Raw genomic sequence first — 25,017 nt, 5'->3', positions numbered from 1 at the left:
TAAAATGAGTTAGGGAGGATTCCCTCTTTTTCTATTGATTGGAATAGTTTCAGAAGGAATGGTACCAGTTCCTCCTTGTACCTCTGGTAGAATTCAGCTGTGAATCCATCTGGTCCTAGACTCTTTTTGGTTGGTAAGCTATTGATTATTGCCACAATTTCAGCTCCTGTTATTGGTCTATTCAGAGATTCAACTTCTTCCTGGTTTAGTCTTGGGAGAGTGTATGTGTCGAGGAATTTATCCATTTCTTCTAGATTTTCTAGTTTATTTGCGTAGAGGTGTTTGTAGTATTCTCTGATGGTAGTTGGTATTTCTGTGGGATCGGTGGTGATATCCCCTTTATCATTTTTTATTGCGTCTATTAGATTCTTCTCTCTCTTTTTCTTTATTAGTCTTGCTAGCGGTCTATCAATTGTGTTGATCCTTTCAAAAAACCAGCTTCTGGATTCATTAATTTTTTGAAGGATTTTTTGTGTCTCTATTTCCTTCAGTTCTGCTCTGATTTTAGTTATTTCTTGCCTTCTGCTAGTTTTTGAATGTGTTTGCTCTTGCTTTTCTAGTTCTTTTAATTGTGATGTTAGGGTGTCAATTTTGGATCTTTCCTGCTTTCTCTTGTGGGCATTTAGTGCTATAAATTTCCCTCTACACACTGCTTTGAATGCGTCCCAGAGATTCTGGTATGTTGTGTCTTTGTTCTCGTTGGTTTCAAAGAACATCTTTATTTCTGCCTTCATTTCGTTATGTACCCAGTAGTCATTCAGGAGCAAGTTGTTCAGTTTCCATGTAGTTGAGCGGTTCTGAGTGAGATTCTTAATCCTGAGTTCTAGTTTGATTGCACTGTGGTCTGAGAGATAGTTTGTTATAATTTCTGTTCTTTTACATTTGCTGAGGAGAGCTTTACTTCCAAGTATGTGGTCAATTTTGGAATAGGTGTGGTGTGGTGCTGAAAAAAATGTATATTCTGTTGATTTGGGGTGGAGAGTTCTGTAGATGTCTGTTAGGTCTGCTTGGTGCAGAGCTGAGTTCAATTCCTGGGTATCCTTGTGGACTTTCTGCCTCGTTGATCTGTCTAATGTTGACAGTGGGGTGTTAAAGTCTCCCATTATTAATGTGTGGGAGTCTAAGTCTCTTTGTAGGTCACTCAGGACTTGCTTTATGAATCTGGGTGCTCCTGTATTGGGTGCATATATATTTAGGATAGTTAGCTCTTCTTGTTGCATTGATCCCTTTACCATTATGTAATGGCCTTCTTTGTCTCTTTTGATCTTTGTTGGTTTGAAGTCTGTTTTATCAGAGACTAGTATTGCAACCCCTGCCTTTTTTTGTTTTCCATTTGCTTGGTAGATCTTCCTCCATCCTTTTATTTTGAGCCTATGTGTGTCTCTGCACGTGAGATGGGTTTCCTGAATACAGCACACTGATGGGTCTTGACTCTTTATCCAATTTGCCAGTCTGTGTCTTTTAATTGGAGCATTTAGTCCATTTACATTTAAAGTTAATATTGTTATGTGTGAATTTGATCCTGTCATTATGATGTTAGCTGGTTGTTTTGCTCGTTAGTTGATGCAGTTTCTTCCTAGTCTTGATGGTCTTTACATTTTGGCATGATTTTGCAGCGGCTGGTACCGGTTGTTCCTTTCCATGTTTAGCGCTTCCTTCAGGAGCTCTTTTAGGGCAGGCCTGGTGGTGACAAAATCTGTCAGCATTTGCTTGTCTGTAAAGTATTTTATTTCTCCTTCACTTATGAAGCTTAGTTTGGCTGGATATGAAATTCTGGGTTGAAAATTCTTTTCTTTAAGAATGTTGAATATTGGCCCCCACTCTCTCCTGGCTTGTAGAGTTTCTGCCGAGAGATCTGCTGTTAGTCTGATGGGCTTCCCTTTGAGGGTAACCCGACCTTTCTCTCTGGCTGCCCTTAACATTTTTTCCTTCATTTCAACTTTGGTGAATCTGACAATTATGTGCCTTGGAGTTGCTCTTCTCGAGGAGTATCTTTGTGGCGTTCTCTGTATTTCCTGAATCTGAATGTTGGCCTGCCTTGCTAGATTGGGGAAGTTCTCCTGGATAATATCCTGCAGAGTGTTTTCTAACTTGGTTCCATTCTCCCCATCACTTTCAGGTACACCAATCAGACGTAGATTTGGTCTTTTCACATAGTCCCATGTTTTTTGGAGGCTTCGCTCATTTCTTTTTATTCTTTATTCTCTAAACTTCCCTTCTCGCTTCATTTCATCTTCCATTGCTGATACCCTTTCTTCCAGTTGATCGCATCAGCTCCTGAGGCTTCTGCATTCTTCACGTAGTTCTCGAGCCTTGGTTTTCAGCTCCATCAGCTCCTTTAAGCACTTCTCTGTATTGGTTATTCTAGTTATACATTCTTCTAAATTTTTTTCAAAGTTTTCAACTTCTTTGCCTTTGGTTTGAATGTCCTCCCGTAGCTCAGAGTAATTTGATCATCTGAAGCCTTCTTCTCTCAGCTCGTCAAAGTCATTCTCCAACCACCTTTGTTCCGTTTCTAGTGAGGAACTGCGTTCCTTTGGAGGAGGAGAGGCTCTCTGCTTTTTAGAGTTTCCAGTTTTTCTGTTCTGTTTTTTTCCCCATCTTTGTGGTTTTATCTACTTTTGGTCTTTGATGATGGTGATGTACAGATGGGTTTTTGGTGTGGATGTCCTTTCTGTTTGTTAGTTTTCCTTCCTACAGACAGGACCCTCAGCTGCAGGTCTGTTGGAATACCCTGCCGTGTGAGATGACAGTGTGCCCCTGCTGGGGGGTGCCTCCCAGTTAGGCTGCTCAGGGGTCAGGGGTCAGGGACCCACTTGAGGAGGCAGTCTGCCCGTTCTCAGATCTCCAGCTGCGTGCTGGGAGAACCACTGCTCTCTTCAAAGCTGTCAGACAGGGACATTTAAGTCTGCAGAGGTTACTGCTGTCTTTTTGTTTGTCTGTGCCCTGCCCCCAGAGGTGGAGCCTACAGAGGCAGGCAGGCCTCCTTGAGCTGTGGTGGGCTCCGCCCAGTTGGAGCTTCCCAGCTGCTTTGTTTACCTAATCAAGCCTGGGCAATGGCGGGCGCCTCTCCCCCAGCCTGGCTGCCGCCTTGCAGTTTGATCTCAGACTGCTGGGCTAGCAATCAGCGAGACTCCGTGGGCGTAGGACCCTCCGAGCCAGGTGCGTGATAAAATCTCGTGGTGCGCCGTTTTTTAAGCCCGTCGGAAAAGCGCAGTATTCGGGTGGGAGTGACCCGATTTTCCAGGTGCCGTCCCTCACCCCTTTCTTTGACTCGGAAAGCGAACTCCCTGACCCCTTGGGCTTCCCAAGTGAGGCAATGCCTCGCCCTGCTTTGGCTCGTGCACGGTGTGCGCACCCACTGACCTGCGCCCACTGTCTGGCACTCCCTAGTGAGATGAACCTGGTACCTCAGATGGAAATGCAGAAATCACCGTCTTCTGCGTCGCTCACGCTGGGAGCTGCAGACCGGAGCTGTTCCTATTCGGCCATCTTGGCTCCACTTCCGAACTTTATTTTGTTTTATGGATTTTTTGACTGTCAATATTTTGATGTACTTGAATCTGTTAATATTTTCCTCTATGGCTTCTTGGTTTTGTGCCTTGCTTAGGAAGGTTTTACCTATTTTCTAATAGGCTATGAAACAGAAAACATATTGATTTTATATTTTTAGCAAAGAGTTTATATTTGATCACCATAGTGCTAGAAAACCCGGATGATTGTGCAGTGGCTTGATAGTTGGCTGCAGTTATCACGGTTTTCCACAGACTTTGTTCTCAAAGAGCTTTGAAAGAACTGAGCTCTCTAGATCTTATTTTGTTTTATTTTTTTAGAGATGGGATCTTACTACATTGCCCAGGCTGAAGTGCAGTGGCTATTAACAGCTGTAATCATAATGCATTGCAGCTTTGAATTCCTGGGCTTGAGCGACCTCCCCACCTCAGCCTCCTGAGTAGCTGAGACTACAGGTATGTGCCAGCAATGCCTAGCTTTTTCTTTTCTTTTTTTTTTTTTTTTAATTTTCTGTGCTTACTAATAAAGGAGCTGTTATTTTTATTTTCTTCTGGAAGCATCAGAAGCTAGTTTCTTCAGTGCCGTATTTTCCATCCTATACTTCACAGACATGGCATTTCTGCTTACAGTAAAATTAATGCCAAAGGAAGCAAACAGTCAGTAGATAAACTCAGTCTTAACCTTCAGTATCATGCTGGTGATGGGCTGTTTCTCAGTCTCCCTCTGTATCATTTGTATGTTGGCTTTTTATTTCCTGCCGTTTCATTGATTGAGAGCTAGTTCCCGCCAGTTTTATCTGTTATGGTAAGGATCCCAATTGGAGATGATATCTGCTATGGAAATTGTGTATATATTTTTTATAACAACATCTGCCTTTTCACGCTGCAAAAATTGGTCCTGGGCAATGCATCACCATCAAGTTACATGGCTTCAAATGACACCCCCAAATCCCAGGAAACATGAAATATGTAACATAGCATAATGGGGCTTCCTGTTGGGCTGCAACTGAGTACTCACCTGTTTCTTTGATGTTTTGCCCATTTCAAAGTGGATCTCAACAATATTTTCATACATGAGATAGGTAGCTGGGAAATTCTCCTTTATTCTGCTTGTAGCCTGTGAATTTGGCAAAGATAGATTATTTGGAACAATTTCAAAGTCTTTTAAAATTATGTTGATCATTGAACTTTTCAAGGCACGTATAGCTTGAAGGAGTCCACATTTTGAAAACTGTGTGGTTGAAGTGACTTTTTTTGGAGCAATCTACCTAGGTGAACATAGATAAGAACTTTTCATATGTAAGAGTATATGAAAAATGGAAGAGAAAATAGGTGAGAATTAGAATCAAATTCTTTTGGAGAATTACATTTCTTAAAAATAAAGAAATTAAAACTCTTTGAATAGGTAATATAGTCAATAGTTCAAAACTCAATGCTACTAAAGGATATATGTGACAAGTAGCATTGCATCCCCCAACTTCCAGCCACTAAGTACCCTCCTAGAAGGCAATCAACAATATAAGTTCCTTGTGCATTTTGCAGAGATAGTCATGTGTAGGCAAATGTATACCTATATGTATCTGTATACCTTAGGGCAGTCTGTCAGGAAGGGCAAACTGGAACTCTCAGGCCACAGGCAGAATTCACCTGATAGAAATGAGCCCACTCAGATTATCTAGTATAATCTTCTTTATTTAGTCAATTGATCATAGATGCTAATCATGTCTACAAAATACTTTCACATGACACTTAGATTTAGTATTTGATTGAATAACTGGGACCATATCCTGGTCAAGTTGACACATAAAACTGATCATCACAAGTCCACTGCTTGTCAATTTGGCACTCATACATACCTCTTTAAACTATATGTAATCTCCAAATAAAGACAGTAACAAAGTCATACTTCCACTTAACGTGTTACAACTATCCTGTGTAGAATACAAATATGCTAATTATTTCCCAGAATACTAATTATTTCACAAATCCTTGGGTGACGTTCACTCTTATTCTTAATATCTTGCAACTTAAGTATACTGATGTAAAGTTAACTGTAATTAAACTGTAAGTATACTGATGTAAAGTTAACTGATGTAAAGTGAACTGTAATTAAAACTGTAACATCTATATTATGTTAGATGATAAGAGAATAAGAGTGGGAAGAAAACAAATATATTTGGTTAAAATATATGCAAATGTATTCATAACAAAATGAGAAAACAGCACTAATAACTATCACAGTTCTCATTTCTACAACCGGCCATATGATCATAACTGGTATTTGTTGCTACCTTCTTCCACTACACATTACATATTCCATTTTCATTTTGGCCTCAGCAAGCACCTAAGTTTATCTTGGCTCTTTGCCTGGTGGGGTGACCCAAATCTCATTCCTGAAGGATCTGGGCCATTATCCTGCCTGAACTGGGTTGTTGTAGTTTTTCACCAATTCAAGGCAATAGGCATGGCTGTACTAAGAGATGCCATAAGGCAGGGGTCCCCAATCCACAGGTCATGGACCAAACTGGGCTGCACAGCAGGAGGTGAGTGGCGGGTGAGGAGAATTACAGCCTGAGCTCTGCCTCCAGTCAGATCAGCGGTGGCAGTAGATTCTCACAGGTGCGCAAACCCTATTGTGAACTGCACATGCGAGGGATCTGGGTTGCACACTCCTTATGAGAATCTAACTAATGTCTGATGATCCGAGGTGGAACAGTAGTATCCTGAAACTGCCTCCCCCTTCCACCAGTTCATGGAAAAATTGTCTTCTATGAAACTGGTCCCTGGTGCCAAAAAGTTGGAGATTGCGGCCATAATGGATCTCCTGTATTCCAACACATACTGTTCTGTACACTCATTTTGTAATAGCAACCTGTTTTTTTTCCCTTGGTAATTAACATCAGTCTCCCCAGCCAGTACAGTAAATCCCTCTTTGCCTGTTGATTCAGGGCCATGAGTAGTAAGTGGCTGAGTGCCAGTCTTAACTTACAGTGTAGTGAAATCATACAGTGTAGTGAAGCATTTACTCTCTCTGAGACTATGACCTTTGGACCAGCAGGGCAGAGGTCTGCTGGGGACGGGAAGTCATAAGATGAGAAGCAAAATTTTTGCCAGTGGATGATTAGGGCTAATTTTGAGTGATGCCACTCCCATTTCTACCCTTTAATTCCTGGACTTTTGAATTCTGGCTATCAGAGAAACAGCACCACATATTGGATGAAAATTCAGAGCATAATCAGCTTTCTAGAGAACATTGACCCAGCACTATAAGGCTTTGCCAACTAGCTGGTGTGGTAACTGAGTCTTCAGAAGGCCATTCCACCATTCTGTCAAACCAGCTGCTTCAGAATGGTGGGGAACATAAGACTAGTGAATTCCACGAGCCTGGGTCTATTGCTGCACTTCATTTGCTGTAAAGTGAGTTCTTTAATCAGAAGCAATGCTGGAGGGTAGAATACTAGGGATAAGACATTTTGTAAGTTGAAAGACGGCATTTTCAGCAGTATTATTTCATGAAGCAAAGGCAAATTCCTATCCAGAGTAAGTTTTTATTCCAGAAAGAACAAATTTCTGCCCCCGTTGATGATGGAAGTGGTCCAGACTAATCAACCTGCAACCAAATTGATCACCCTACAGAATGGTGTCATGCCAGAGACTCAGTGTTGTTCTCTGATGCTGGAAGATTGGACATTCATTGGTGGCTGTAGCTGGATCAGCCTTGGAATTTATATTACGGAACCTATGCATATCTTTAATCTCTGCCTCAGTGACCACATTTTATGAGCCCATTGGGTGATGGGGAATGGCTAGGGAAAGAGGCTGAGTGGCATCCACAGTCATCCCATGTACTCGAAGCTGGTATTACATACTGGCTTCTCCCTTGCTTCTTTTACTTAATAAATCTCTTGCAAATATTCCATATCAGTGCATGAAGAGTTTTGAGAAAACACATCTTTCCAAGATATTTTTTTTCCTTTGTATAATGTGCACAGACTGAATTTATGGCCATGTGATTTAAGTGAAAGTCAACAAAGGGGCGAGCTCATGTCTGGACTTGAACTGGTGGCATTTTCTGATGTGCTGAGCTGACCACGGAATTAGAAATACTCAGTACCTGAGAAGGAAGCCTGTGCCACAGGATGCCAGGAAAGTTCCTGAAGCTTCAGAGTCCAGTCGAGTTTTGGTCATGACTGTATAACACTTTCATAGTAGCTCATGAGCATTGACCCAAACCAATGACTATCCTTGGCTGTCCTTGTCTTTTCCCAACTTGTCTTTAACTCAATGATGCCTATTCCTTTCATTTGTTAATCTGTGTATCCTCTCTCATCTTCTCATAGCAGGGACCTTGACATAATCATTGTTGTAGTCTAAGTGCCTAGCATAATGCCTGATACATAGTAGGTGCTCAATTTATATTCACATTTAAATTCATTCAACAAATGTTAACTGAGCCCCTGCTATTAATGCATGTTGACTGAATACTCCCTTTCTGTTTTCTTTATTTCTTTTTCTGGCTATAACTCTTTCCTTCTTTCTTTCTTTATTTGGCACAAAAGGAAAACAAGTCTTATTGAAAGACAACTTAGTTCAACTCAATTCTACAAACACTTAGTGAGTGTCTACTTTATGCTAGGCATAGAATTTGACAAAGTTTTCTCTCAGGACACTATCTAATAGAAAAGAAAGACACCCAAGAATATAATCAAAAGTAAGGTTGGGGAATGCCAGGATAGGAACATGCATTTGGAGCTAGGAGAGTATTTTCCTGCCAGCAGATGTTTAGTGTGACAGAAGAGGTCAGAGTAAGAGATTAATACTAACAACAACAATTAGAATTTATGTAGTGATTACTAAGTTCTTGGCACTATTGTTAGTACTTTACATATATTAGCTCATATACTCCTCACAACAACCCTAAAAGATAGGTACTAGTGTTATCCCAGCTTTTGGAGTGGGAGAACTGAGACATAGAGAGGTTTGCTAATATGGCAGAGGCCCATATTCCAATCCCCCACCTCCACCCACCAGTTTCACCCTCAACCAATGGCTGATAGGAACTGGTGTATTAGTAACTGAGGAATCTTACCTCTCAGGTGGCTAATTCTTAGGTGGGATAGCTCTGAGCAAAAGTTCTTCGTTATTGCACAGTTTTCCTGTGGGATAAAATGTCAGCTGTCATAGAGGCAGCGGGCTTGATAATGTTCCGTTAACTAAGGTGAAGTTTTTTCTCTTTCTCCTTTCCCTACTCTCCTGCTGGTATTTTCCGAACCTCTCAAATAAACTGCTGGCCCTTGAATCCTTGTCTCAGTCTGCTTCTGGGTGAATCCAAAGTTGTGAGTGAACCCAAACCAAAACAAGTGACACACCCAGGGTAGATTTGAACCCAGCCTTTGGACTCCTGAGTGTATGCGCTCACCAATCCCTTTACCTACACTAGGGGGCAGGATAGACAAAGAGACTGAGAAAGTCCTCTGGGTTTGAAGAAAACAGTTCAGTGTGACTAGAACAGAGCGGTCTGGGGAGTGGGGGTGTGGGGAAGGGGTGGGGAGATGAGATCAAACATGCAACGTGGGATGAATGCATGAAGTTCATGTAGATCAAACTAAGGCATGTGAGCCTTATCGCAAAGGCAATGGGAAGTCACTGCATGGTTTTGCTCAGGGTTTGATATGATCAGATATATATTTACAAAAGTTCATTCTGGTGACAATGTAGAGGATGAATTGGAGTAAGGGGCAGTGGAGAGACTGCAGGTAGGATGACTGGTTTGAGGCTACAGCAACTAGGAGAACAACAGTGTATATAGAAAAGAAGGGGCTGACCTGACAGGCACTTAGGACATAGGATCAATGCTACAAGGTGCAGGGCAGTTTTGTGGATGGCCTTCGACTGACTCAGTTCTCCATCTTTCTCACTTGTAGTTCTCAAGAATAACTATAGAATGTGCTGAGAACGCAACATCCTGAGATAAGGAGGGACTGGCTGGAACAGCTCAGTCTCTGTTCTAGTCTGCCCTAGAAACTGGAGGTCTTCCAATGCTTCAGCCTAGCAAATCACATAACCCCAAGGTATAAAATCTAGGGGGGGCTGCTTTCTGGGATCCCTCAGCTTTGGCACAAGTGGGCGCATGCGGTCATGACTCCATTTGCCCTGAGCCTTGGAGGGCCAGCTTACAATGAATCTTAGGCTTCTTTTGTCCCTTGCTGCCTCGTTGTAAGTAACTTCTTATATGTGAGTGTTCTGTATCACTGGATTCAGACAATTTGATGACCAATTTACAGTGAAGCTACTTTGCACATGGTGACTGGGTGTGGTTAGGTGCATACTTGAAGGAAATTGAGATATGTAGGGTGAATCTGAGGATTTGGGTGGAGGGTAGTGACTTTAACTGTGGTGGGAATACATTGGGGGCGGGGATTGGGGTATGTGAGAGAGTCTGTGTTTAGAAAAAGGACTATTTCAAGTGGACATACTAAGTTGTAAGTGCCTGAAGGCTATCCAGGTGGAGATGTCCAGAGGCAGATGAAAATAGAGCTCTGAGATTTAGGAAGGAGGCAACAACTGGATGTACAAATTTGGGGATGTCAGTTGATATCTGAAGGTATTAAAGCCCTGGGCATGAATGGAGTTCCTTGAAAACTCCAAAAGGCAAAAAAGCTGCTGTGGACAGTATATATTTTCAAGCATATTATCTCATTTAATTTTCATAATAATCATCTAAGATGAGGATGAAAGATATTATTTTCATCATCATCTTGTAAAGGAGAAAGCTGAGACGTGAGAGAGGTTAGAAAACTTACTTCCTTAGCTGGAGATGGGAAAGAGTTGAGATAAAGGCTAGATCTACTGGCTCCAAGTCCAGTGTCCTTCCCATCCCACCACACTGGTGACATCTCAAAATATGTTTGCATGCCTGTGTTGAGTAATTTAGGTATTCTCTAGGAAAGTTTCTTTTTAAGAGAAGGTATTGTATTTTTCTTTATGTTTTATATATATATATCTGTATTGTATTGTAGAAACCTGGCATATGCCATAACATGATGTGTAATGTTCTTTTCTGTAATTTATACTTATTTACTGATAACTGGACATATATTTAACTCAATGATTGGACCTAGGCGTAGATGACACTGAATCCCATTTTTCAAGGGAGTGCTTTCTTTGCAGGTGAATTCTCAGAGGCTCAGCTAATACTGGTGCATTTTTCTCGGTCCATTTATTTCTACATCACCTGTCACCATGGTTGTCTCCCTTTTCATTATTTTTGACCATGTGCTAAGCATCCAACCTTACTCTATAGAATTAAGTTTTAGGCTGTAATAATTCACATTTATTCAGTGGACATCCTGAATGCCTACAGCAAATCGTTCCGAGGTTTTTCTTGTCCACCTTTTATGATCTGAGGAAAACACTCTCCAAACAGTACCATAAGTCACGTCAGGAAAGGACCCTGACACAGAGCCACCTTGGAACTCAACCAGTTTTGGCCAAGATGTTAGAAAACCTACTTCCCTCTGTTATTTGCCCAGGAAATGACACTGACATTTGAAAAAATGTTACAGAAGAGGCCTTATTATGTGACAAACTGTGACATTAAAAAAATACATGATTTGTGGCATATTTTATTTATTTGGGGAAAAAATCCTGACAATGTCAAATACATATAAGTGAGTCAGGTCCTCGTTCCAACCCTGTGGCAGTCAATGCCAGAACTCAGCTGAACAGACTAAAGGAGCTGCTGGAAGCCACAGAGAGCAGAAAGGGGCCTGGCAATTCACTTTCCCACCTCTTGAAGCTTATGTTAAGTGGTGGTGGGAAAAATGATCCCCGATTATGGTATGACACTCCCTGATGTGTTTTTCAGCTTGTTGCTATTTTATTTAATTTCCAGTCAATTATACTGATGTCTGGATCATTAGTGATTTCCTTTTAGGCAGAAAAACATCACTATCCTGATCCTTTTCTTTGAACATCAGAGTTTTCTTATTCTATATTTTAATTATGATAGTAATCAATCATGACTTACTTATAAGAAGGGACAGTTTCTGAAACTTCTATCCCCTACTTTCACCCTCTTCAATGTGTCTAGAACAGAGCAGCTGCAACTCATTTAGGCTGTGGATGTGGCCTGCCTGGTGAAAAACTTGAATAAGCCATTTCTTCCAGAGGGGGTGTGTGTGTGTGTGTGTGTGTGTGTGTGTTTGTGTGTACGTGCAGACTTCTGAAACACTATGGCCCTTTTCCCACCACATCAGACTTTCTGAGTATTCAAATTATTTTTGTGAGAGCAGAAAGTGTTTTACCATATGAAGAAAATGTTGGTCATCTACAGTCATCTTTTGTTTTTAGGAGATAAAAATGTTTCCAGTATAATAACATTAAGCCATATATCAGGTAATATTCGTACTTTTTTCGATTTGCTAGCAATTGGAGAAAGTAAAGGATAAATAACATTTTCACTTTCTGAATTGATAGCTCATGTTTATGTCCTTAATCTGAAGTTAAAATAAATGCTGGAAAATCCTTGCATAAAAGTGTGAATATACTTAGAGTGTGTGTTTAATCAGAGCCCAGTTTCTTGACTCTTTTCTGGGGAAAAAAACAGAGGAACTTGGGTTCAGTTTCTGGCACTTTTGCATGTAGCCTTGTTGTTAACAACCCTGGTTCTAATGTATATATTCATTCTCTACTGCTCATCTGCATCTCTCCCTGTACCTCTTGTTTTCTTTTTGGGTGACTCTGAATTTTCTAAACTCAGACACTTCCTTGCTCAGCCTCATGCCTCTATGTTAACAGGCAGTTTCTGGGATTTCAGACATGCTAGATGAGATTCAACACTGGGACCAAATGCCTTCTTTCACCATTTGGGGGAGTGGATGGGAATCCTCCTCAGAGGTTGCTCCCTGAAAGGAACTGGGAGCAAGTGATAAAAACCCACATTAGTCTCTTGACACCTCATCCACATTCCTCTGATTTGGATGCTTTTAAATCTTCCCAGAACTGATCTTAGTTATGAGATTCCATTTGGCAGAACTAAGGCTGGGGCCAGTCCTAGGAAAAACTATAGGAGAGATGAAACTTGTCTTAAGAATCTTTTATTGTGAAACATGCTATGAACATCTGTCTACTTTATCTCCAGACTCTTAGTGTACATTCTTAAAAAATAATAATTATATATCCCCACCCAAATCTCACCTTGAATTGTAATAATCCCCATGTATCAAGGGTGGGGCCAAGTGGAGATAATTGAATCGTGGGGGTGGTTCCCTCATACTGTTCTCGAGGTAGTGAATAAGTCTCACGAGGGCTGATGTTTTTGTAAATGGGAGTTCCCCTGCACAAGCTCGCTTGCCTGTCACTGCGTAAGATGTCCCTTTGCTCTTGCTTCATTTTCTGCCATGATTGTGAGGCCTCCCTAGCCATTTGGAACTGAGTCAATTAAATCTCTTTCCTTTATAAATCACTCAGCCTTGAGTATGCCTTTATTAGCAGCATGAAAACAGATGAATACAGTAGGATATATAATTATTATTATTTTTAAGAGTGTAAACTAAGAGTTTGGAGGCGTTGCAACAGGGTGTTTGTGAAACATAGAAGATAGGCAACTAGCCTGGGACACAGGAGGTTAGGAATCACCTCTTGGTGCAGGTGAGGTTGGAGCTAAACTTTAAAGGATGAGTATGAGTTAGCCAAGTGGAGAGAAGGGAGATCAGAGAAGGTTGAAACAGAGGAAACTGTAAGTGCAAAAGCCCAGAGGTGTGAAAAAATTTGGAACATTGGGGATGGCCTTTGACTGGAATGGCTGAGGTATAAAGTGACAGTGGGAAATAGACTTGAAGGGCCAGTTGCCTTCACAATCCAAGTCATCATCAGCAGCAAAATGTTACTAGTTTTTCTTAGGAGTGTAAGTCTTCCTTAATAAAGGCTGCTCTGCAGTGCCTTGCTGAATGAGAAATCTCCTCCTTTTAGCTTGCTTTGATGCCTGCAAATGCAAGGGTTTGAGCTGGGTTTGACTTACTGCTTCCCATAAAACAAAAATGAAAATGGCAAGAATGACCACATGAAGATAGCTTTTAATTTTCCAGTGGCTGCTTTTCAGGGATCTTGGACTACAGTGATATCAGAGGTAAAGTAAATTGCTGGCTTTCCCTGGTCTTGCAAAGTGTCCCTTTGTTCCAGTTCCCCATGGGATTTTTGCAAATCAAGTTTGGTGGTTAATGCCAGGAGTTTTTGAGGCTACTCAACTATTAAAAGTTGAGTATAAACTTTTGAGTTTAAAAGTTGAGTATAGTAAAACTATAAAAAGTTCCTTCTTAAGAGAGGAGACAGTTGTGTATTTTCATTGTTGGATAATTTGGACATGTGGCTTCTCAAACATACCAAGTGAAATCTTCTAAACAGTCTTGGATGTTTGCCAGGTGAACTTGAGGATTGTTAGTATTCAAAGGGTTATTTACTCAGCCAGATAGTGTGACATTTTCAAAGAAATTGAGAATTGGAAAAGGGAAAGCCTCTGTTAGTGTTAGCAGAAAACCAATCCGTAACAAGTGGCCCCGACTGACCAGCCTAGATCTGGCTCCTGGAATTTCTGTTGGCAGATACCTGAGCTATATTTAGAGCATTCACTTTCTCTAGGAATGCTGAAACTTCACAGCTGATTATGACTTTCTGGAGATGGACCTAAATGTAGAATTGGCACCAAATTCTGCATCTGTCACAACTGATAGAAAGGAAGGGGCCTATTTTACATCAGTCCCCAGTCTGAACTCCCTGTTTTCTTCTCAGTATTGCTAGATGTTAGCTACAGCAGCTGAATGCTTTTGGTTAGAGACAGACACTGTCAATTGTTCCAAAATGATACTTCTGTCGTGCTCCAGAAGGCACAGGGAAGGCCTATTTTATTTGCTCACCATGAGAAGGAACTAAGTGTCAGGGTTTGCAGCTGCCTGGTAGAAACTGCTAGAATTTTAATGCAGCAAGTAAAAGGGTTGAGATTTGATGATTGTCCAACTAGAGGAGGCTGATGGGTTTGGGCAGAACTTACGTGAGGTTATCACATGGATGATGAGGTGTTGAAATAACCACAGTGTTGCAGATGGTAGGTGGGGTAAGTAATGCTTTCTGTTGATTTATCTGTGATAAGAAATATCACTGGATGGTCCAAGGAGGACTCACTTTCTTAAATGTTATGATGTGAGAAAAAAACTAAGAGGTAGGGAGAAGGAGAATTCATTCCTTCATCTTCTTCATGCTCCTTAAAGTTGATTTACTCCAAAATAAGCAGGTAACAGGGCAGTTGAATCTGTGCTAGACCAAATAGGTATTACTCAACGCAAGGGACAACAGCCTTAAGAAAAATGCAGAGAAATTCGTTAGTATCTCATGAATAGTAATGGTTGCTTAAATTAGAGTTTTAAAATTCTGAATGATTCCTCACATATTATCACTCCCTTCCTTTCTCTTAAACTAGTTTTTGTTTCCTATAAACTCTTATTATATCAGTTGCCCCCTACTATCTTTTTCTAAGGGAACTTCTTGTCTTCTGCTAAAATAAAAATATTTCTGCATCTTTCACTTAGTGAAAATCTGAAATGCTTTTCCCTCCTTTTAAATTGTATGAGATTACTGAGTGACTCATGCATGTAAAAATTGCAAAGTAAATTTTGAGCACTGGTTCTTTCGCTCTTTTACGCTTTCAGTAATACTTGCTTTCCTTCCCATATATGTGGGACCTTCAACCAAAATCTGGGAGAAGATTTTGGGACAAGACTCTGGCGTGAGTTTTTTTTTTCACATTTCCAGTAGTGGACATCTGCTGTTCTTACTTGCCCAGCATCCCTTCTTCTGTTCTTTACATACACCAGTTGACCTTTGAGGAATTATCTGACTTCCACTTAGTGTGGCAGATAATCACATGCCCTGCCTCCATCATTACAGAAGCGGGCATATAATGCCATGCTATAAGTCTGGCCCCAAAGAGTTTACTATCCTCTGAGCCATACTGGTGGGCCCAGTAGTGGACAGGAGATACAAAGAGAGCTGGCTTTTGTGAGGACTGATATTAATACTGGGGTTTTCTCCTTCTGTAACTATAGAAATAGGGATTTTGTGAACATGTAGTTGCTGGAGATTATCTTTGCTGGTATGTGATTACAAGTGCAATCAAAAGAAGGAAAAAATCTGAGTGAGAGAGAGAGAGAGAGAGAGAGAGAGGATTTTATGAAGATAAGTTGTGTCTGCTACCTAAAGAAATTTTTAGTATTGCTAATATACTAGTTGGTGAAGTTGTGTGGAGGGTATAGAGGACTTTGAAGCTTTCTCTGTGGTCTCTTCATATACTATGCTGGTAACAAGTCATACTACAACTTGCAAGGGCTTGGAGATTAAATTTGTTTTAAGGTTAAAAAAGCAGTTCTGGAAACCCTAGTTAAGTGATTATATTGTTTGAGAGAATGACTTCTTTTTCCACCTCAATGAAACACTTATCACAAAGTCACAACGGGAATTCACAGACTGACATTTTCTTCCAATTCTTTGGTATTGCACTGCAGAATTCATAGTGCCTTAGCCAAGACAAACCCATGGCAACTGTAGTAATATTTTGTTAGGAGCACAGCTATGCTCTTAAGTACTCTGAGTCTGGTTGTCATCAGATTGAATTAGAACATAATGCAGAGTTTCAGCAATGTTACTTTTCAGAAGGCCGAATCATACTTAAGAGGTGGTACAGGATTAAAACCAACATAGACATCAGAAGGAGTTAGCTAGTTCATCAGTTTAACTCATACATGAATATTTGGGTTCTAGTGGATATATTCTTAATCTTTTAAAACTGATGTCCTTTGTGCTACCTTCATAAATTTCCCTTTATGTCATAATTCTGTCTGAATGGGTTATTTTTCATGGTCTTATGTTTGAGACAAATGGAAATTGCTCTTCCCCATCCCCTCCTTCATTTCAATAAAATAACACTAATAAAATAAGTCAGTGCAGGAGTATTGATTTTATTGTATAGATTTGGTGGGTAGCTATTACAGGGAGACAGACTTCAACTTGTTATGAGGAAAACATGTTAGCATTAAGTGGTGACCTGTCCTATCACTGGCAGGATTCAGGTAGTAACCATTCCTATTGCTAGATGATTCCTGCTTAAAATCTATAGAAGGAATTTGTTGATGTGCATTTTGGGCAAAATGACATTTTAGAGCTATTCTAGCTCCAAGAGATTATATACTACTAGTGGATATACTAATATGACTTGTACATTTATTATTAATTATAATAACTACTGTTAGTTACTATTATGTCTGTTATATGCTGTATACAATGCTTGATATTTACATACATAAGCCATTTAAGCCCCATACCAATACTTTGTAAATATTATCCCCACCCATGTGGATTAGGTACCTAATTGTTGTTCTCTATTTTTAATTTCATGTGTGTTTGTTGACCCATCTAGTAGATTACAAAGGCATTCTTAAAATATAAGGCAGGGTTGTATACTTTGTATTATTTCTTACATTTACTTCAAATATGGAAAGGTGGAACAGATTCAACGTAGAAGTTATTTCTTCAGTCCTGCTGTGCATATCATGCTGACAAACTTTTCAGGGGAGTCCTGAAACTATTTCTTGAGTCTACTTTCCTACATGATCCATACATCGAAGTGGTTATTGTAGAACTGTGACTGTTCTTACTAAATTATTTTACAAGGGAGAGAGAAAAGAGCAGAAGTTAAGAAGAGAAGGAACAGTGTCTACCCTTTAATCATCCCTTCTTCCTTATACGGACAATGAGAACTACCTTACTTACTTAACCATTGTTCATTTCAGTGTTTTGGTCGGGGAGGGAGGAAATTTAACTATGCTTGTATTAGAACAAACCATTGCTTTACAATTATTGTTTTAACTCACTTGAGTCAATTACTCATATTGTTTTGCTAGCCTGCTGGTCTCACTTTTAATGCCAGTGGAATGATTACAGTGTTAAGATGTTTCACCCACAGAAATGTGGTAAGAAATTTATGGCTTGACATTCTGAAAATAATATTTGCTTTATAAATGCCATGCATTCACAGCATGGCCAACATGGTCATTCACAGCAATGGGAAACGGTAGCCTGCTGGAACTCTACATGTCACGTGGTCTACATAAGAGGTATTGTATGATTGCCTACATTGTTATTACCAGTGTCAGCTAGTGTTTTGCCAGTAGCTTTCTACAGAATCATATATTTATTATAGCTATTTGCAAGCAATCATTGGTGCATTTACCATTTCTGGGTTTTAATACAATTGCAACTCAGAGAATCTGAAATCAATTAAGTTTTAGATGGGGTGTGCCAATTGGATAATGAAAGTGATTTGGAAGTGTAGACGTTTATACCATTTAGGGAAGTCATTCTTGATGAATCATATGGAGATCAGAGCTCTGCTTCTAGCAGATGGAAATATAGCTTTAGGGCTTAAAAATGAAAGACTTACTAGGAATATCAATAGAAAAGCTGTTTTTCAATCCATAGATTAATATATACAGATTCTGTTTGAGAATCAGACCTGTGCTCTGAAGGTTAGCAAATGATATTCATTCCTCTTTCCACATACCTAGGATGGAATGTTAGTGTTAAAAGGGACCTTGATGATCAGCTGACTTCACCTCCTAATTTTACAGTCAAAGAAGTCAAAAGACTAATTGAGAACTTTAAAGTCATCTAGTCACCGTATCTCCACTGAAGTCTTTGACTTCCAGTTCAATGCTTTTTCTTCACTCCTGTAATCTTTTCCAAGCCTCAGAATCCCCCTGTGTTATCTAAAAGATGCCAAAGTCGTGGAAATGGTCACCATAGCAGGAAAACTACAGACCGTTTTCTTAGCTCTTCACCATCTTAGTATGTGCATAGCCTTGGGGAAATTATTTAACATCTCTGAGCTTCAACATTCTCATCTGTAGGATGAGATAATAATAATACCTCGTCCAATAGAGTTGTTAAATAATGAAATTAGTTAACATGTGCAAAGCATTTAAAACATTATTAGTTCCAGATCTTTCTCTTTTAATAATGAGCATTAATTGCATATATATCTAAATTTTTTGAAGGGGCTGTTGCTGTGTTGGGATTCTAGAAGGCAGCAGTTAATCTCTTTTTGGTGTCATTATTTAAAAATTTCTACATTGTTATCTTAAACATTATTTGGGAATTTTTAATAAAAATTCAGAATTAAGTAAAAATAAAATAACCCATCTGATAATTTCACTCACATATATTTCACCCTTGGATCACTCGAAGGGAAGCCTAAGGAACATTAAAGACTGCACATTTTCAGCTCTATAGTCTCAAATATTTCTTTAGTATCTTCAGAATTATATGTTTTAAAGTAGAGTAGAAATAAAAGAGTTTTTCATCCTATTTTTCAAATGGTCACAACATTATGTGTATGTGTTTGGGTGTTAAAAAAAGAAACTTTCTTTGTAATCACTCAAAATATTTTTAAAGGTATTGAAATACAAATTTTTGGACTACCATGGGCTTGTCAGCTCAGAATGCAAGAAGTATTCAAATCTTGCAATTTAATAGATTTTTTTAAAAAAAATTTAATTACACATTTGAAGTCCTGATTACATCCTAGGGATTTATTTGCTTATGAAAAGTCAAACTATGAATTACAATATTGCAGAATAATTTTCCATTTCATCAGATTAGTTTTACCATTCATTCCACAAATGATTTGTAAAATTTTGCATTACCTAAAAAACTTTGATACTACATTACAAAAAGGTACTTAAATATAGATGAGAAAGATAGATGTTTGTCTTCTTCTTTTGATATTGATATTAAATGAAAGATGGAATGTTTTTTATTTAAAATCAATCCCTCGTATTTTCCCCCAAACACAAAAGTAAATAGCAATGTGAACAAAGGCTTTCTTTAAGTCTGTTATTCAGTTCAAATATGTGTTAGAAAAAAGATCTATTCTGTGTATAAAATATAACAACAAAAAAGGGAATTATAAATAGAAAAATAAAACATGTAGAAGAGACTAATATTCTGTGCACATAGCTTTAAAATCCCAATAGGGAATGCTTGTCAGAAGGAGATACTACACATTCATTGACTTAAGCACAAATTCACAAAGAGCAATATTCCAACACATTAATTTGCCACAACAGATTTAGCCATTGAAACCAGTCCACCAATTTTTACCAACAAGTAGCATCTTAATTTTACCATCTAATGGTTAAATTGAAATGAAATAAAGATTTCCACACAAATATCAGTAACACAGACTTTCCTGGATTGTAATGGAGCACCTACCAACATTCAGTCAGCTCACAGGTAATGACACTCCTTGTAAGTATCATCTCTTCACACAGTAGCAGGGTCTTAAATGGAAAAGGGGTGTGTTCATTTTCTACATAAATCACAGGAAGATATTGTAGAACTGGCTAATGAAAACAGCTTATATTTTGGAAATTAGTTTTACAAATCTGAAGTTATGAATAAAAAGTGATGAAAAAAAGTAGCTGGCTGGGTTTCCCCTCTTCTTTACAGTGATATGGTAAAAAATACAAGGAAAGTACCTAACTTCCTTTAATTAGGAAATCTGGTCCCTTCACTTGCTATAGGGCTCAGTTTAGAATAAGAAAAAAAAATATTTTTGGCTGTAGCTTTAGTAAACAATAAGTGATGAAAAATATTGTCTTCAAGAGATCTGACAACTCAGAACACAGACTTTATCACATTGATGTCACCTACATTCCTCCACGAAGCTTGGCAAATGAATAACTGAGCCCTGTTTTGGCGGAATGAGAGAAGAAAGTACTAGTTCCAGTACAGAAATAAGATTATGAAAACCACCAACCAACACAAAACAGTTATTTATTCTCCTGAATAATAAAGACATCATGTTTGCATATAGAACAGCTTTTGCATTATTGCTCTACATATAAGAATATATTAGGGAACTCATAACAGACTGCACGTTACAAACTTAAGGTTCTTTGGTGAAGAATGAAAGAAAACAGTATTTGAGCTTTAACAAAAATTATTTTATCCATTTTTGTGTTTATCTATTGATCCGTTGGATCCTCTCACATAGTAGGGAGAGGTACTGTGTAAGTTTCACCATGGCAACAATTGCCACGCCCCCAGCCATCATACAGGTTGGCCAGAAGAGTGAATGGAACAGCACGTTGGAACTGTAGAGTTTGGTTAGGATAACGCTCTTCTGGTTTCCTTCTGGGTCAGAATAGCAGGAGAAGTGTTGATACTTCCTGAAGTTTTCCATGACAACATTCACCAGGGACATGGATTCTTCAAAATTTTTTCCACATTTAGGTATATAGGAGCACTGTGGAGAATAAGATAAACTGTTACTAGAAGATACTCTGTGTGTTTGAGACTCTAGGAGGGGGTGGAGTATTGTGTCCAAATTAGTGATCTGTGAAATAACCATGGTGGTTATTCTTTTCATATTCAAACTGGTGCCTTTGGAAACCCTAATAAATAACACATTGATTAAAACAATGTTTTAAGGTATCTGACCAAGATGTCCCTTGATTGCTCACCCATATATTATTTATTGATTGAAATAAAATGATAGATATGTTAATTAGCTTGATTTAATCATTCCATGTTGCATGCGTAAAATAGATTAAATGATTCCCAGGATTCTTTTTGCCATAGCTAGGTATGATAGGTTTTAATTATTTTCTATTGAACATACTTCTTTATGGAATCAGAATGTCAACTCTGCCATCATTTTGTCTGTCCACATCACATAAAAACTTACCAGTTCTCTCAGGGAAAGTAGTATACTCTTATCCTTTTATCTTGGCTTCATTTTATTTGGTTACCTTGCAACTGTCATAAAAAAACAGCTACACTTCTGTTGAATTACTGAAAAAGAAATCTGTAATATGTAGGAATATTGAATAAAGAGCTGAGATGAGTGGGTCAGACCCATTTAGTGTGCCAAAGTGGCTTTTCCTATAAGCCAAGGAAAAATAAAACAGCTTTTCCTATAAGCCAAGGAAGAATAAAACAGTTCTTTAATCACCACTCACCTGAGAACTTATGCTACCTTTCTTTTGATCTTTTCACCTCTCTTTTCTTTGGCTACCTCTTTTACATGTCTCTCCGCTCTGTATTTCTACACACTTTGATATGGTTTGGCTCTGTGTCTCCACCCAAATCTCACTTGAATTGTAATACCATGTATCAGGAGAGGGACCTGGTGGGAGGTGATTGGATCATGGGGGCAATTTCCCCCATGCTTTTCTTATGACAGTGAGTAAGTTCTCATGAGATTTGATGGTTTAAAACTGTTTGACAGTTCTTCTCTCATGTTCTCTCTCTTGCTTGCCACCATGAGAAGATGTGCCTTGCTTCTCCTTCATTTTCTGCCATGACTGTAAGTTCCCTGAGGCCTTCCCAGCCATGTGGAACTGTGAGTTAATTAAACCTTTTTCATTTATAAATTACCCAGTCTCAGGTAGTATCTTTATAACAGTGTGAAAATAGGCTAATACAGAGAATTGGTACCAGGCCAGTGGGGAATTGCTATAAAGATAACTTGAAAATGTGGAAGCAACTTTGGAACTGGGTAACAGGCAGAAGTTGGAACAGTTTGGAGCACTCAGAAGAAGACAGGAAGATGAAGGAAAATTTGGAACTTCCTAGAGATTTGTTGAATGGTTTTGACCAAAATGATGATAGTGATACGGAGAAAGAAGTCTGGAATGAGGTAGTTTCAGATGGAGATGAGTAACTTACTGGGAACTGGAGCAAAGGTTGCGCTTGCCCTGCTTTAGCAAAGAGATTAGCAGCATTTTGTCCCTGCCATAGAAATATGTGGAACTTTGAACTTGAGAGAAATGAATTAGGATATCTGACAGAAGAAATTTCTAACCAGCAAAGCATTGAAGAGGTGACCTGGCTTTTCTTGAAATGTGCAGTTATATGCATTCACAAAGAGATGATTTGAAATTGGAGCTTATGTTTAAAAGCATAAAAATTTGGAAAATGTGCAGCCTGACCATGTTGGTAGAAAAGAAAAACCCATTTTCTGGGGAGAAATTCAAGCTTCCTGCAGAAATTGGCATAAGTAAGGAGGAGCTGAATGTTAATAGCCAACACAATGGGGAAAATGTCTCTAGGCATGTCAGAGATTTTTGTACAGCTCTTCCCATCACAGGCCTGGAGGCATCTGAGGGAAAAATGGCCTAGGGCCCTGCTGCTCTGTGCAGCCTTGAGACTTGGTGCCCTGTTTTCCAGCTGCTCCAGCTGTGGCTATAAGGGGTCAATGTACAGCTCAGGCCATTGCTTCAGAGGGTGCAAGCCCCAAGCCTTGGCAGCTTCGAGGTGTTGTTGGGACTGCAGGTGTGCAAAAGAGTTAAGGTTTTGGAACTTCCACCTAGATTTCAGAGGATAGATAGAAATGCCTGCGTGTCCAGGCAGAATTCTGATGTAGGGGTGGAGACCTCATGGAAAACCTCTGCTAGGGCAATGCAGAAGGGAAATTTGGGGTTGGAGTTCCCACACAGAATCCCCACTGGGGCACTGCCTAGTGGAGCTGTGAGAAGAGGGCCGCTGTCCTTCAGACCCCAGAAGGATAGATCCACCGACAGCTTGCACTGTGTGCCTAGAAAAGCTGCAGGCACTCAGAGCCAGCACGGGAAAGCAACTGCAGGGGCTGTATCCTGCAGAACCACACCACAGGGTGAAGCTGCCCAAGGCCTTGGGAACCCATCTCTTGCATCAGTGTGCCCCGAATGTGAGACATGGAGTCAAAGGAGATTATTTTGGAACTTTAAGATTTAATGACTGCCTGTCCAGGTTTTGGACTTGTATGGGGCCTGTGGTCCCTTTGTTTTAGCCAATTTCTCCCATTTGGAATGGGTCTATTTACCCATTGCCTATACCCCCATTGTATCTTGGAAGTAACTAACTTGCTTTTGATTTTACAGGCTTATAGGCGGAAGGGATTTACCTTATCTCAGATGAGACTTTGGACTTGGAATTTTGAGTTAATGCTGGAATGATTTAAGACTTTGGGGGACTGTTGGGAAGGCATGATTGGTTTTGAAATGTATAAAGGACATGAGATTTGGGAAGAGCCGGGGCAGAATGATATGGTTTGGCTCTGTGTCTCTACCCAAGTCTCATCTCAAATCGTAATTTCCACGTGTCAGGGAAGGACCTGGTGGGAGGGGACTGGATCATGGAGGTGGCTTCCCCATGCTGTTCTCATGATAATGAGTGAGTTCTCATGAGATGTGATGGTTTAAAAGTGTCTGGCAGCCCCCTGGCCCTCATGCTGTCTCTCCTGCCAGTATGAAAAGACATGCCTTGCTTCCCCTTTGCCTTCCATCATGATTGTAAGCTTCCTGATGCCTCCCCAGCCATGCAGAACCATGAGTCAACTAAACCTTTTTCTTTTATAAATTACCCAGTCTCAGTTGTTCTTTCTAGCAGTGTGAAAACAGATTAATACACACTTGTATCTTTGGATTTTGTTTTCTTTTGTATCTCCTCCTTCCTTGCCCTTCCCTCAACCCCCACCTGGCTTTAAATCTTTCTCTCTGTTCCTCTTCCTGTTCACTCTTCCCTTTCTCCTCTTTCTTATCTAGATACAGATGGAATTAAATCACTTTTTTGTAGTTTTTCTTTTTATTTTATGTTAGATATAGTTGGACACATTTTTAATTAAAAAAGCTATCTCTGAGGAAATCTCTGTGACTTATTTTCCTTGGTTTATAAATGTGCCATGACAAAACTGATATAATAATGAGGGTTTTTTTTAAGTTTGGAAAAACGTGATTTAAATCACTTTTCTGAGAGATGTTTGGGTTTTTGGTTAACTCTCTTCTCTATTGGTAAGAACCTCTCAATAGACTTTTTACTGTCCTGCCCCTTATGTAATCAAATGATTAACTTATCTGATTTATCAGAATTAAATTGGTTTCTGACAGAATCACTGCTTATCTGTACAGTGTTTTAGTGTGAGTTGAAACACTTTGCTCCTTCTTCAAAACATTATCATTTTCAGTTGGAAAATTATCCTGATAAACTTATTTTTTTTTTATAAAACTCACATCTTACTGTCATTTACCAATTTTTGCATTGTAACTATAAATATTCACATATATGACTTTTACAATGTGATTGGTACCTCTGTGCAATGCACAACCTCCATGACTATATGCAGAGACACAGATAAGGAAGCGGGTGAACTTTGAGGTACATTGATATAGGTTTTGGGGTAGAAGCCTGAAATTTCAGAAAAATTTAGACGAGTAGATTTCCCAGAAACAAAGTATTTAAAAAACAAAGAGTTTTGGCTAATGAAATATATTTGAATTACTCTTTCCCATGACTTTATCAGTGGGCACACAGGCACCTTGCTCTTTTTTTTTTTTTTTTTTTTTTGCTGAACTGTAGTCATTGAATCATTTGACTATAAACAGCAGGAAGTTAATCTTTGATTAGTTAAGAATGGAGG

General features: G+C 39.3%; 1 protein-coding gene and 1 long non-coding RNA gene across 7 annotated transcripts in view; one reads left to right on the top strand and one right to left on the bottom strand.

The window, feature by feature from the left end:
• Window positions 1-25,017, top strand: part of LOC129532439 (uncharacterized) — a 257,939-nt gene that overhangs the window by 145,308 nt on the left and 87,614 nt on the right. The gene's annotated exons all lie outside the window — the stretch shown is intronic.
• KCNMB2 (potassium calcium-activated channel subfamily M regulatory beta subunit 2) overlaps window positions 18,981-25,017 on the bottom strand; it is a 306,818-nt gene continuing 300,781 nt past the window's right edge. For all 3 annotated transcript variants that reach the window (XM_055381799.2, XM_063704399.1, XM_004038033.5), the window contains one exon: window positions 18,981-20,865. In XM_055381799.2, the coding sequence (XP_055237774.1) occupies window positions 20,581-20,865 (285 nt within the window). In that variant the 3' untranslated portion in view covers window positions 18,981-20,580. The remainder of the gene's footprint in view (window positions 20,866-25,017) is intronic.

The sequence above is a fragment of the Gorilla gorilla genome, chromosome 2 (assembly GCF_029281585.2).
Source record: "Gorilla gorilla gorilla isolate KB3781 chromosome 2, NHGRI_mGorGor1-v2.1_pri, whole genome shotgun sequence".
NCBI classification, from domain to species: Eukaryota; Metazoa; Chordata; class Mammalia; order Primates; family Hominidae; genus Gorilla; species Gorilla gorilla.
The sequence above is the reverse complement of the archived record's forward strand: the minus strand, read 5'-3'. Positions and strand labels throughout refer to the sequence as shown.